This window comes from Hyperoodon ampullatus (genome assembly GCF_949752795.1).
Source record: "Hyperoodon ampullatus genome assembly, chromosome: 18".
Lineage (NCBI taxonomy): Eukaryota > Metazoa > Chordata > Mammalia > Artiodactyla > Ziphiidae > Hyperoodon > Hyperoodon ampullatus.
The window spans coordinates 11093619-11106491 of record NC_136931.1 but is presented as its reverse complement, the minus strand read 5'-3'; the positions used below and the strand labels follow the sequence as shown (position 1 = coordinate 11106491).

At 47.7% G+C, this 12873-nt stretch overlaps 1 protein-coding gene across 2 annotated transcripts; it reads left to right on the top strand.

The window, feature by feature from the left end:
• Positions 1–1022: 1022 nt before the first annotated feature.
• SYCE1L (synaptonemal complex central element protein 1 like) lies at positions 1023–12375 on the top strand. 2 transcript variants are annotated; one of them, XM_079723493.1, is made up of 12 exons: positions 1023–1120; positions 6077–6139; positions 7820–7879; positions 8071–8145; positions 8722–8769; positions 9040–9094; positions 10290–10373; positions 10621–10684; positions 11532–11601; positions 11688–11775; positions 11989–12067; positions 12255–12375. In XM_079723493.1, the coding sequence occupies exons 1-12, from the start codon at positions 1060–1062 to the stop codon at positions 12300–12302; spliced, it is 795 nt and encodes a 264-aa protein (XP_079579619.1). In that variant the 5' UTR covers positions 1023–1059; the 3' UTR covers positions 12303–12375. The 2 variants fall into 2 exon arrangements, with proteins under 2 accessions (XP_079579619.1, XP_079579618.1); XM_079723492.1 differs by having other exon boundaries at positions 11989–12375.
• The last annotated feature ends 498 nt before the right edge of the window (positions 12376–12873 follow it).

The window sequence follows — 12873 nt, the reverse complement described above, 5'->3', positions numbered from 1 at the left end:
CCACACATGAGAGACGGGTGGCAGTGTCACTACACACAGGTGAGCAGGCTGCTTCCCCAGCCCCCTCCGGCCCCTCCACCTCTGGGGAAGTCCGTAGGACTCCCTCTTCCCCTCCCCTGCCACACCTCCTTCACTTGGATGATGTTCCAGCCTCTGTCAGGGACCGTCTCCTCCAACCCTGGGCACCACACCCTCTGTCCTGCATCAGGGGTCTGCCTCCCCCATGGGATCTCAGCCCTGAGGGTCCAGGGCTGGCCAAGGTCTCCTTGGGTGGCCCACGGGGGTTCTGGAATTGGAATGCAGGACCAGCCTGTGCCCAGAAACGGCCTGAAGATATTTTAAAGAAAAAAACTGCACTTAAAAAGCCTAAAACCGATCCCCATAAGGACATTCCTTTGTGCTTCATGTACTTCATCTTTACCCAGTCAAAAATGACCCCCATCAGTGTTGGCTGCTGCTAATATTAATGAGAAGATGGCCTCCAGCGTCTACCTGTCTGTGTAACCCGGGGCAAAGCACCTGACTTCACATGGTGGCTGAGATCCAGAATTTTTACGTAGATCCACTTACCTTCCACGACTCATTCTACTCACTCGTGAAATGGAGATACCTAACCTCTCATAGGCTGTTAAGTGAGGATTCGTGAACGAAAAGGGACTCAACGCTTGCGTACCACCACACAGCGCATGGACATTTGTCCCAGACTTGTACAACACAAGCATCCTAGAGAGGGAGATAGCGAGACCTGCCTGTAATTTCCATGCGTGCACGCAGCACTCACTCGCCAATGACCAAGACCCTAGTTTTGCCCTTCTTTTCTCTAACCTGGAGTTGCAGGCCTCGTGGTGCACGCGTGCGGGCCAACTGTCGCTCGGGGGCTCCGGGCTGTCCCCTCCCGGGAGCTGAAAGTCCATCGCTCCTCACCCTGGTCAACTGACGCACAGACACGCACTGGACGCATGCGCTCTGCACAGTCTCTCCGCCCTCGCGCGATTTTGTTTTTTTTTAAACCAACCATCGTCCCAAGCGCAGGCGCGGCAGTCGTGCGTGCGTTGGAAAATGGCGGCGAAGTTGGAGCCTTCGGAAGTGGCGCCGCCGGAGGTCCTTGAGGAGGCTGAAGGTAGTGAGGGCAAGTGGGCATCTGGCGGCCAGGGTAGAAGGGAGGGAGGCTTCGTCCCCTTAAAATAATGAAATATTGACAGCAGTACTTAAAGAAGAAAAATTGTAAGCCTTTTATAAAAACAAAAAATGCTCTTCAACAAAGTGTAGATAAATAACATGTATATTCTCAGCAGCTCGATTAATTGTTATCAACGTTATTGGCTATATTGCTTACGTATTTTAAAGTAAACAATAGACTAAATACTTCAGTATGCATCTCTTCAAACAAAAGAGGGGTGGTTGGTCTCACAGAACCCACTCAACTGCTGCCATAGCTAAGAAAATTAACTAATTCCCCAATTTCATCATTTCACACTGAGCCCATATCCCACTTTGCATGGACTCTTAAATCTTAATTGTGAATGGCCACTCCCACAGACGGCTTCTTTGGAGAAAATTCTCCAGGGCATTTTGTTAATATTGACACCCCACACCCCAATGAGAGGAAAGACAAAATTTTCCTAGAGGGAGTTGGAAATTTAGGTCTAGCCAAAAGAAGAAAATCTCCCAAGACAATGAACCCCTGTTAGCCACTAGCATTTTTTTTTAATTCTAGAAATTTTCAAAATGTACCGAAGCACAGAAAATAGCATGATGAATGCCCATCACTCTGTATCAACTGTTTCGACTCTTGGCCCTCCTTTTATTTATCTCTGACCACCTTTCCTACATACTCTTTAAACCGTCATATTAATGAACACATTGGATTCCATCTTTTCAGATATATCTATGCAGATGACAATAATTATGCACTTGTATATTGTCTGTCTTAGGATGTGAACTTCATGAGAACCATTTATTGCCGTTTCCCCAGCACCTGAAACAATGCCTGCTTGGCATATAGTAGGTGCTCAGTAATTTTTTTACTGCATGAATAATGAAATAACACTGAGAGCTCTCTTAGATTTTGGCCTCACATTGAGTGCAAGCTTTCAACAAGAAATAAGGCAGATGCCAATAAATCTTCCTTATTAAGCACTTAGTATAGCTGCCACTGTGCTTTAAAAAAAAAAAGACTATTATTATCAAATTTTTTTTAAAAAGGAAGTTATCAACTTCGCCAGCAATGGAGAAAGTTGAAAAGCATATCAAGTTACGATTTCTAACCCATCAAAATTGGCTTTGGAAAAGTATATCTGGTATTTTCATATCTTCAGTCACCATGCTTGGTAATCTTAGAATACACAGATGTGTGGACCAAGCAGGGTCATTGGAATGTTGCTGATGGAAGCAAAACACAGGAGCAGTCACGGAAATGACTAAATTTAGGCATATCCATGCATTATGGAATGCCTGTAGAGTAGACATTTTTTCTTAAGAGGCAGGAAAAAATAAATTCCAATTTAATTTAATTAATTAAAATTAATTTTTAAAGGAGAAGATGGTGATTCATTAACAGGGAGTGAGCTTCAAAAGAGATCATATTCTTATGAGAGAAAAGCAAGTTGAGATTAAAAAAAAGAAGCAGTTCAACTACAGCCCTATGTGTGCTGCTTAGAAAAATGTCTGAAGGCTAAAGGCCTAACTGGTGACCCTCAACAAGGGACTTGGATTTTGGGGGCTGTAGAGGTGGAAGCATTTTTGTAATTTTTTAAAAAGGAAAATGTAAGTAGTGCTAAATAATATTAAAATATAAGAGGGAAAATCCTGAATGGCATCTGAGGATCATACATTCATATTGGTCAATATTAATGTCTCTGTTTTGATGGTTATACTGCAGTTACCTGGTAGAGTCCCCTTATAAATAGGAAATATATACTGGAATATTAAGAAATAATGGGTCATGATGCCTGCAATTTATGTGCAGTAATGCTCACAAATGGGAAATCTGATACAAGGGCAAATAGCCCTGTGGCCTATTTCTACAACTTTTATGTATTCAATACATCTGAAATTATTTCAAAATAAAGTGTTTCAAAGGGGTTCATGCTCTATAGGCTGTTTTGTTTTGTCGCATTGATTTTTTTAAACTTTTGTCAAGATGTTAGCTGGACTATTTGAAAGATTTACTGATCACCTATGATCTTACTGTGTGACTAGGACTAGGAATGCAGCGCAGAGGATCATATGGTAGTTCTTTTTTTAGTTTTTTAAGGAACCTCCGTACTGTTCTCCTTAGTGGCTATACCAATTTACATTCCCGTCAACAGTATAGGAGGGTTCCCTTTTCTCCACACCCTCTCCAACATTTATTGTTTGTAGATTTTTGGATGACGGTCATTCTGACTGGTGCGAGGTGATACCTCATTATAGTTTTGATTTGCATTTCTCTAATAGTGATGTTGAGCATCTTTTTGTGTGCTTTTTGGCCGTCTGTATGTCTTCTTTGGAGAAATGTCTATTTAGATCTGCCCATTTTTGATTGTGTTTTTTTATATATATATATTGAGCTGCATGAGCTGTTTGTATATTTTGGAGATTAATCCCTTGTCAGTTGTTTCATTTACAAATATTTTCTCCCATTCTGAGGGCATATACCAGAGAAAACCATAATTCTAAAAGATACATGTGCCCCAATGTTCACTATTTACAATAGTTAGGACATGGAAGCAACCTAAATGTCCATCAACAGAAGAATGGATAAAGAAGATGTGGTACATATATAAAATGGAATATTACTCAGCCATAAAAAAGGACAAAATAATGCCATTTGCAGCAACAGGGATGGACCTAGAGATTGTGATACTGAGTGAAGTAAGTCAGACACAGAAAGACAAATATTATATGATGTTGCTTATATGTGGAATCTTTAAAAAAGGGTACAGATGGGTACAAATTTACAAAACAGAAGTAGAGTCATGGATGTAGAAAACAAACTTATGGTTACCAGGGGATAAGGGTGGGAGGAGAGATAAACTGGGAGATTGGGGTTGACATATACACACTACTATATATAAAATAGATAACTAATAAGAACCTGCTATATAGCACAGGAAACTCTTCTATACTCTGTAATGGCCTATATGGGAAAAGAATCTTTAAAAAAAAAAACAGTGGATATATGTATATGTATAACTGATTCACTTTGCTGCACACCTGAAACTAACACAACGTAAATCAACTATACTGCAATAAAAAAATAAATGCAGTGGAGAGGAAAAACACAGATGGAGCTTTCACAGAAATGGTTCAACAAGCCAGCTGTGAAAGACATATGGGGACAATCGGGAAACCACATACGTTGTGGGCATTTTGTGATATAAATGATCCGATGATTAATGATGATTCCTTATCTTGTCGGTGTGATTATAGGATTGGAGTCATCTAAGAAAATGTCTTCTAGTAGTTGAGACTTTCTTTTATTTTAGTTGAGACTCAATGAAGTATCTAGGGATGAAATGTCATGAAGTCTGGGGCTTGCTTGAAAATACTTTAGCACAAGAAAAACATAGCTGAAGCAAATATGTTTTCTTCGGCTGAAGCAAATATTAATGATTGTCAGATCTGGACAATGAGTAAACTGGAGTTCATCATGGTATCCTCTCTACTTTCGTGTGCCTTTGGAAATTTTCATAGTATTAAAAACAAAACAAGTAATCACAAATATCTCCCTTCGTTATTAAAGTAGATTTAATTGTTTTTGTTTCATTCCAAATATTAAGAATATTCAAAGAACATAAAAGTCTCCACAGGAGACATACCAACCAATGATACCAGAGAAAAGCAATGAGATTTATGCACAATTAAATTAATACATACCAATCTGTAAAATATCTCAGACAAGACAAAAAGATGTAAAGCAAGTGAACATACCACCAAATATTTCAACAAAATTTAATAAGCTTAGGTCAAGAAGCCCTGTTTTTTTTTCCCCCCGAGGCTCGTGGGATCTTAGTTTCCTGATCAGGGATCAAACCCAGGTCCCGGCAGTGAGAGTGCTGAGTCCTAACCACTGGACCTCCAGGGAATTCCCAAGAACCCTTGATTTAAATCATGGGTTTTAATGGCTGCAAAGAATTTTATCCTCTGAATGTACCGTAGTCAACTAAGATACCTTTAAGTTGCTTCCGTCTTTTAAGATTATGAACAATGGAACAATCTTGCCCACCATCCTTAATTATTCCCTTAAAATGTCTAGAGGTGGAATTTCTGATCCAGAGGAGTTGAGTACGTTTTTAATATTTACTACCAGGAAGTTTGAAATGAAACGCTGTTTTTGCCTATCCCACTGGCAAAAGTGACAAAGGGTGAAGTTTCCTTTTTGTTTGTTTGTTTTTTCCGGTTGGGATTGAGGGGAGCAGAATCCTTCACAGGTGGTGTTATGTTCTTCCATCAGGAGGCTTATAATATCCAGTTGGCTTTCGTGGATGTTAGCAGCCATTAGTAAACCATTTCCTAGACCCATCAGTTCTCTAAGAATTTGCAAATTATGGCCTATAATGATTTTAAAGAAATTCATATGAAATTGTCCTGTCCTACTGCATTGCTTAAAACTTCATACTGATTTTGAACAGCAGTAGCAGCAAAAGTGCATCCCCTTCTCTCACACCTCAATTTCGTTAAAGGGATGTCTGTGGTGTTCTTTGACCTCTCAGGAAGAAATGGCCATTAGGGGTCCTGATTCATCTAGCACACACCATCAACCCTAGAGACACAAGACGGGGTCCTGGGAGTTCCTTGGTGGTCCAATGGTTAGGACTCCATGCTTTCATTGCCAAGGGCCTGGGTTCAATCCCTGATCAAGGAACTAAAATTCCACAAATCGTGTGGTGCAGCCAAAAAAAAAAAGGACAGGGGTCAGGCAGGGACCCTGCTCTGGCTGGAAAGCTGCCCCTCAGCCTATCTTTGGTTCAGCCCAGGGGTGTCCTCAGAACCCAGTAAGGCTTTCTTCCTCCCTGCCCAGATTAGCTTGGACCTTTCCTCAGTCCCCTCTCACTGTCACTGGATGCTGTAATTCTGATTTTCATCTCCACAGGTCAGACCAAGTCTTCAAAGAAGACTGAAGAGTTGCTGGAAATGGTGAAGAAGCTGCAGAAAGGTCATGTGTCTCCTCGTGTCTGAGGCTTAGCCTGAGGTTTTGAGTCAGGAAGATGTGGTTCAAACCCACCCTCTCAACTCACAACCTTGGGAAATTATCCCATTGCACTTTCTCCCTCTTACACGATTTAATTCTTTAAACCAAAAACACAACTTCAAAGTTCAAGAAGTATAAAGGGATGGAAAACCCTACCCTCCAACACTCATATGCACGCACACACATACACACACACGCACACACACACACACTCACACTCACACACACCCCAGCCATCCATTTCCCTGACCCATAGGCCAGCAGCAACTATTTTTAAATTCTTAGGTATTTTTCTAGACATTAAAAAAAATACATTCTTTGCCCTCCTTTTTTATATACAAATGGCAATGCAAACAGCTTTGCACCTTGCTTTGCTTGTTGATGGGAGACTGGGAGCCAGCCAGCATCCAGTACCCACAACAGAGCTGGGGCAGAGTTCTGGCTGTGTTTGAGGTTGGATCCCCCCCAGTCCATCAGCAGCTTAAAATACTACAATCCACTGGTCTGTTCCAAATAAAGGGGAACCTCCCCTTCTCCTGACTCTGTGGCCACATGCAAAAGTACATTGGAGCTGCTGCCTAGACTAAACTTAGGTAGAGGAATTGCGTGATTGAAAATGCAGTGACTCTGCCCGTCTCCAGTAAAACAAGGACCCCAGGGATTTGTATCATAATCAGCACCTCGGAGAGCACTCAGTCTCCTGGAAGTCACAGGAGATGAAGCTGGTGGCCTCTGGAAATCCAGAACTTGAACTTAACTCCAGAGTGTCTCATAGGCTGGTAGTGAGACCCAGCGAGGGTTGGGCAGATTTTTATCTCGACTCTGTGCTTCCAACCTTGAAGCCAGAGAGGGACGAGGAGGGCTTCCCCATACGGAGCACTGAAATTCGGACTGTGAGCAGTTAGCGATGACGCCCTAAAGGGACAGTTGATCTCCCTGTCATTGGAGAACTTGATAGCTGTCAGAATGAGAAGTGGCATTTTCCCCGTATCTCATATGAGGTCAGCACCAGAGTCCAGGTGGACAGAAGCGACAACCCACCCCGCCAGCCTCTTCATGGGGGGGGCAGGGGGGTCTCCCTTGTCTCCCACCACATTCAGATTTCCATGTAGAAGCCTCTACCACGTCCCAGGAGGCCCTGGGCGATCTGCCACTCCCACTTCCCCACTTGGCCTCCAGCTACTCCCCACTAGCTCACTAGAGCCACACGAGCCACAGCAGACTGCTTGGCCATATATTTGGGGCATGCGCCTCACTCAGCCCCACTGTGGGGGCTTTGCACTCATTGTCCTTCTGTCTGGCATGTCCCCCACTCCACACTCCGCACCCCACAGAGCTGCAGGGCTGTCTTCCTTCACCTCATTCGGGGCCTCTCCACATCTCAAGAGGCACCTTGCTTCACTTTATTTCCCTCCCTGGCGTTTCCTGCCACCAGCATTGACATCATGAATCTTTGTTTAGTGTCCATGTCTCCCACCCAGAATGCAAGCCCTGCAAGGGTTTCTTACAGAGCCTGGGACACAGCGCGCACTCAATAAATGCTGATCCATAGCAGCAGAGACACAATGGCAACAACCCCCCACCTCCTGCCTTAGACAGCCAGGCATCTGCCTTCTCTGGCTCAATCTTTCTTTCCTTCTGCAGAGGGAACCCTGGAGCCACAGGTCAAAGACCTGATTAACCGGATTAATGAGCTTCAGCAAGGTAAGCTCCGGAACGTTAAGACGGCCAGCTGCCCAAGAGGGACCTGGGCTTTGAAAGCCTCCGCTTCCTCATCTATGAGATCCAGGCCCCTCCAGGTTGTCTGAAGATGAGTGTGCAGTGTCATGGTCTGTGAGAGAATAGCAAGGCTGTGGCTGCACTCACACCGTGTCTTCTTCCCTCTTTTGACCCAGCAAAGAAGAAATCCAGCGAGGAACTGGGAGAAGCCCAAGCTCTCTGGGAGGCCCTGCATAGGGACCTGGACTCCTGTAAGTGGGACCAGAAGAGGGACCCAGAGATCTCATGACCAGTGCTGACATTCCTGTGCACACCTCAGGGTCTTTGCAAGGGCTGTTCCCTCCACCTGAGGCTCTCGTCCTACATAATCCACATTGCCTCGTGCTATCTCGAGTCACCTTTCAGCTCTCAGCTGAAACTTCACCCCAACAGGTCTACCTTGATGGCCCCCTCTAAAAATAGAACACCACCTTCTCTCACTCCCCTGCTTGATTGATTTCTTCACAGCCTTTATTTCTACTTGACATGGTGTACTTTTGCATTTCTCGTCATATCTACCCTCAGTATAAACCATAGGCATCCTATGCAAGGGAGCCCTGCAGCTTTTCACCCCTTCCCCACTTACAGGGAGTGTGTGCCCCGAGCGGGAAAAGCTGCACCAGGATGGTCCCCAGCGGGAGATGGGTGCACGGTTGGTGAGGAGATACCTCTCCTCCCCTGAGGCTGTATCATATCTTCTGTGTGACCTTGGGCCTTCCCTTTGCATGAAGTTGCAGTCGGGGCCCAGGATGAGGCCCCTGGAGACTCAGTGTCATTGTGTTTTGCAGTGAATGGAGAGAAAGTGCACCTGGAGGAGGTTTTGAGCAAAAAGCAAGGTATTTACCAGCTGCTTCGTCCTCCTTCTTCTACCCCGTCACCCCACAAATGCCTGAAGTTCTCAGCCAGCCAGAGGAATCCCCCTGACACCTGAGTCAGGGTGCTCCCCTCTCTGCTCAGATCTCTCCCTTGGCTGCCATCTGACTCGGAGTAAGCACTGAAGTCCCTCAGTGCCCTCCAATGCCCAGCACGATGCGAGGCCCCTTGCTTCTACCCAACCCTGACTTCTCAAGAGCTCTCACAAAGCCCCTTGGTGCCCCCCCTCACAGAGGCACTGAGGACCCTCCAGCTGCACTGCCAAAGGAAGGAAAGTGAGGCTCAGAGGTAAGAGGTCGTGCCCAGCTCTTCCCCGCCTTTTTCCCCAGCCTGAGGGAGGAGCGGGCAAGAGCTAGGGAAAATAAATCTTGGACACACACTCCTCACTTTCCCTTTCTATAAAATCGAGTGGCTAGACAAGAGACACCCCTGCTCATTCATTAATATTAAGTGGTGGTATTAAAATGAACTCATTTAATCATTCATTGCTAGTTTCCTTATCAAATAAATTTCATCCATTGGTATTATTCTAAGTCTTCCCCTCAATAGGGGAAGCTCTTCTGCCATCCATTCATTTGTTTATCTGTTTATTCATTTATGACCCCAGCCACCCATTGACCCAGCCGTCCATCTACCCACCCGTCCACCCACTGTCCCACTCATCCATCCATACATCTATCCAACTGTCCAACTCTTCATCCAGACGGACAGCCATTATCTCTCCAGCCTTGCGTCTAATCATCTTTCACCCATCCAATCATTCATTCATCTTCTCTCCACCTTTCCAATCAACCATTTAACCGTTCATTTCTTTACCCAACCATCCATCCAGACAGCTATGCATCCTTCTGACAATCTTTCCTTTATTTCTCCATCCATCCATCATCCCTCCACTCATCATTTCTCTAACCAGACATCATCTCTCCAGCCTACCATTCACCCATCCAGTTCACTGTCCATCCAGCCATCTATCCATCTATCTCTCCATCCTTTGAACCTTTATATTCTTGTGACCAAAAGTCTCAAATGCTGGCACATCATTATTTTAATAATGTGGGAAAACTTGATGATAGATAAAGTGTATATATGCTTAACCGCACCACACCTACCACTGTCTGATGAGCAATTTATGTTCATTTATCAACTAATCCTCGCAATGACAGTACCACCATTTTACATATGAGGAAACAGACCCAGAGAGGTTAACTAACTTGTCCAAGATCACAGTGGAATAGCAGATCCAGACCTCAATCTAGGACTTTATAATTTATGAAACTAAACTACTGTACCCTTCACAAAGGTTTCTTGGGAAGTCATGGTTTGATGGGGGACAGAATGGACAGGGTGATAGTGTCAAGAGAGGCCTATAAAGGTTCACATTTGCTCAGAGGAAAGGAGAATGAGGACTCCCAGCCCCTCTCCTGCTAGAAGGAGTGGTGGCTCATTCAGAGAATATAACTGAGGGTTCTCTTTCCTTTCCCAGGAAGTACATGTTGGCGGAGCACATGGAACAAATTTCTATCCATAACTGTCAGATCACAGAGAGTCAAGGACAGAGGAAGCCGGGGTAACCCTGGGTCTAGGGCCTGGGGTGGCGCGGTGTGGGGAATGGGAGTGGGGCTTGCATGAGGGAGAGTTTGTTGGAAGTGGTGCTGTTGGAAGCAAGGCTTGGAGGAAAAAGCCCATAAAGGGGCTCCTAGCAAGGGAGCACCAGGCAAAGATCTGAAGGCCTATGAATGAAAAACCCCCGGACTGGGCCAGGCTGGGTGTCAGTCCTAGCACGTGTTTTCTCATTCCTGGATGTTGGCCCCTAGGTTGCACATGGAAGAACATCTGGAGGATTTGACAGGCCAGCACAAGGACCCCTGGGAATTCCACGTGAGCCATTATCATTGCCTCAACCAAAGCCACTCCTCCCCTAGCTTCAGTGTCTCTGCTGATCAGCCCAGGGTCCACCTACTGCTCAGGCCCAATGCTGAGGGGTAGTCCTTGACTCCTTTCTTCCTCTCACCGCCCCAACTCAGTCCTTCAGCTTCTACCTTAAACCCAACCACCTCTCATCATCCCCCACTGCCACACCCAGCATCCATTGCCCAGAGTGTTGCAGTAGCCATTGCTGATCTTGCTTCCCTCCTGCTTGCCTAGAGTGCTTATCTTGCAGTGGCAAATGGGAACTCTGAACCAGACATGGTCAGGGCATTCCCTCGTTCAACCAATGTCTCTGGATGTGTCCAGCAGCATTCCAAAGGGGCCAAGTCTTTGCTGTCCCCAGGTTGGTTAGGAGCAAGGAGATGCATACCCAGACTCTAAACAAGAAAATAAGTAGATAGATCATGTAACGCCAGTGGGGAAGTCCTCTCTGAGCAGGTGTCATCTGAACACAGACACGAGGGAAGTAAGTGAGGAAGCCATGCGGGTATCTGAGTGCCAGTGCCCCCTGGGAGGCTGAACTGTGCCTGGGGTATTTGAGGAAGAGCAAACAGTGGGGCTGGGGGATAAGAGAGTGGGAAGAGATGAGGTTTAAGGTACATGGGGACATGGGGAGTGATTGAGGGGGAGAGCATCTCTGCCAGCGCCCGGCCACAGCAGAAGCTGCACACTGAATTAACGGAGAGCTGAATGAATGAATGAACGCCCTAATTCAAGTAAGGACTTTCCGAGAGGCGCGAAGGAGGAGGGGCCAGGAGGACATCTGGACGGACAGGGCCCCTCTCTCTCTTCACAGATGCTGAAGCAGCGACTGGCCTGGGAGATCCGTGCCCTGCAGAGCAGCAAGGAGCAGCTGCTCACCGAAGGTGGGACTCCTGCGCGGGGTGGGGTCGGAGCCGGGGCGGCCGGCGGGAGCTCCCGGCCCCGCCCATGACGCCCCGCCCACCCGCAGAGAGGCAGACGCGGGCCAAGCTGGAGACGGTGGAGCGGCGGCTGCGCTCGCCGCCCGAGGTCCAGAGCGCCCCGGCAGAAAAAGACGGGTAAGAGGGGAAAGGAGGAGCGGGGTGCCGAGGTCCGCCCCGCCAACACCTCCCCTTCTGCTCCTCCCAGAAGGGCGGGGCCTCCGCGGGCTGGGCTCTCCTCCCGCCGGGGCTTCTCTGCAGTCTTGAGGGCTCAGTGTGTCAGTCGCTTCCACCCTGTGCCCCCTCCACACTCCCTCTCTCTTCCTCCTCTCCTCTGACCCTTCTCCGCAGGCTGAAGGCGGAGCTGGAGAAACTCGGGGGGCAGGTCCCCGTCCAGACCCAGACCACCCCAGAGGACCGGGCCGGAGAGGTAGAGAGCCCGGGACGGAGGCCAGACGGGCCGAGACACAGCGGGCGGGATCTGGGATCCGGAGCCCCTCTGAGAGGGGGGTGTGCGGGTGCAGGGCGTCCTCGGGGCGGTGGGGACAGGGAAAGGGCGGCTCGGGCCAGCGTGGGCGGGCGCCAGGGCCCCAAAGCCTGACTCCCAGCCCCCGCAGGCCGGCCCCCAGCTCCCCAGCGAGGGCGACGACCTGGCGCCCCCCTAGGCCAGTAGGGCCCACCCGGCCCCACCTTACTTCAAGGCCCGCCCGGAAATAAAGGCGACGTTCGCGGACCATCCTCCAACTCCCCGGCTGAGTCTGTGCCACAGGAGTCGTTGGGGGTGGGGGTCGAACCCTTCCTCTCTCAGGGAGAAAGGGGAGTGGTTCAGGAAGTCTGGGCGGGGCCTCGCCGGACTCCGCCCACCAGTCCCTTGGCCGGCTCAGGCCGCGGGAGCTCAGTAAACGCCCCCGACAGCTCAATAACTGGGTGGGTGTCAAGACAACTCCATCTCCACGGCCTCATCTCGGGTTCCTGAACCGTCTGTTTTACCAGTAAGGGCTAGAAGGGACGTGTTAAAAACCCGCTGCAGGTCCTGTCAGTCTCCTGTGGTTCAGAGTAAAATCCCAGCCTCCCAGAGTCCCTGCATTACCCACAGACTCCCTCGGATCTGCCCGCCTACCTGGCCTCGCCTCGCACACCCTCACAGGTTTGCTTCAAGCCACACCGCTGATTTTCCACCCTTCTCCAAGCACCTTGTCATCTCAGGGCCTTTGCCCTGCTGTGTCGTCATCTGGG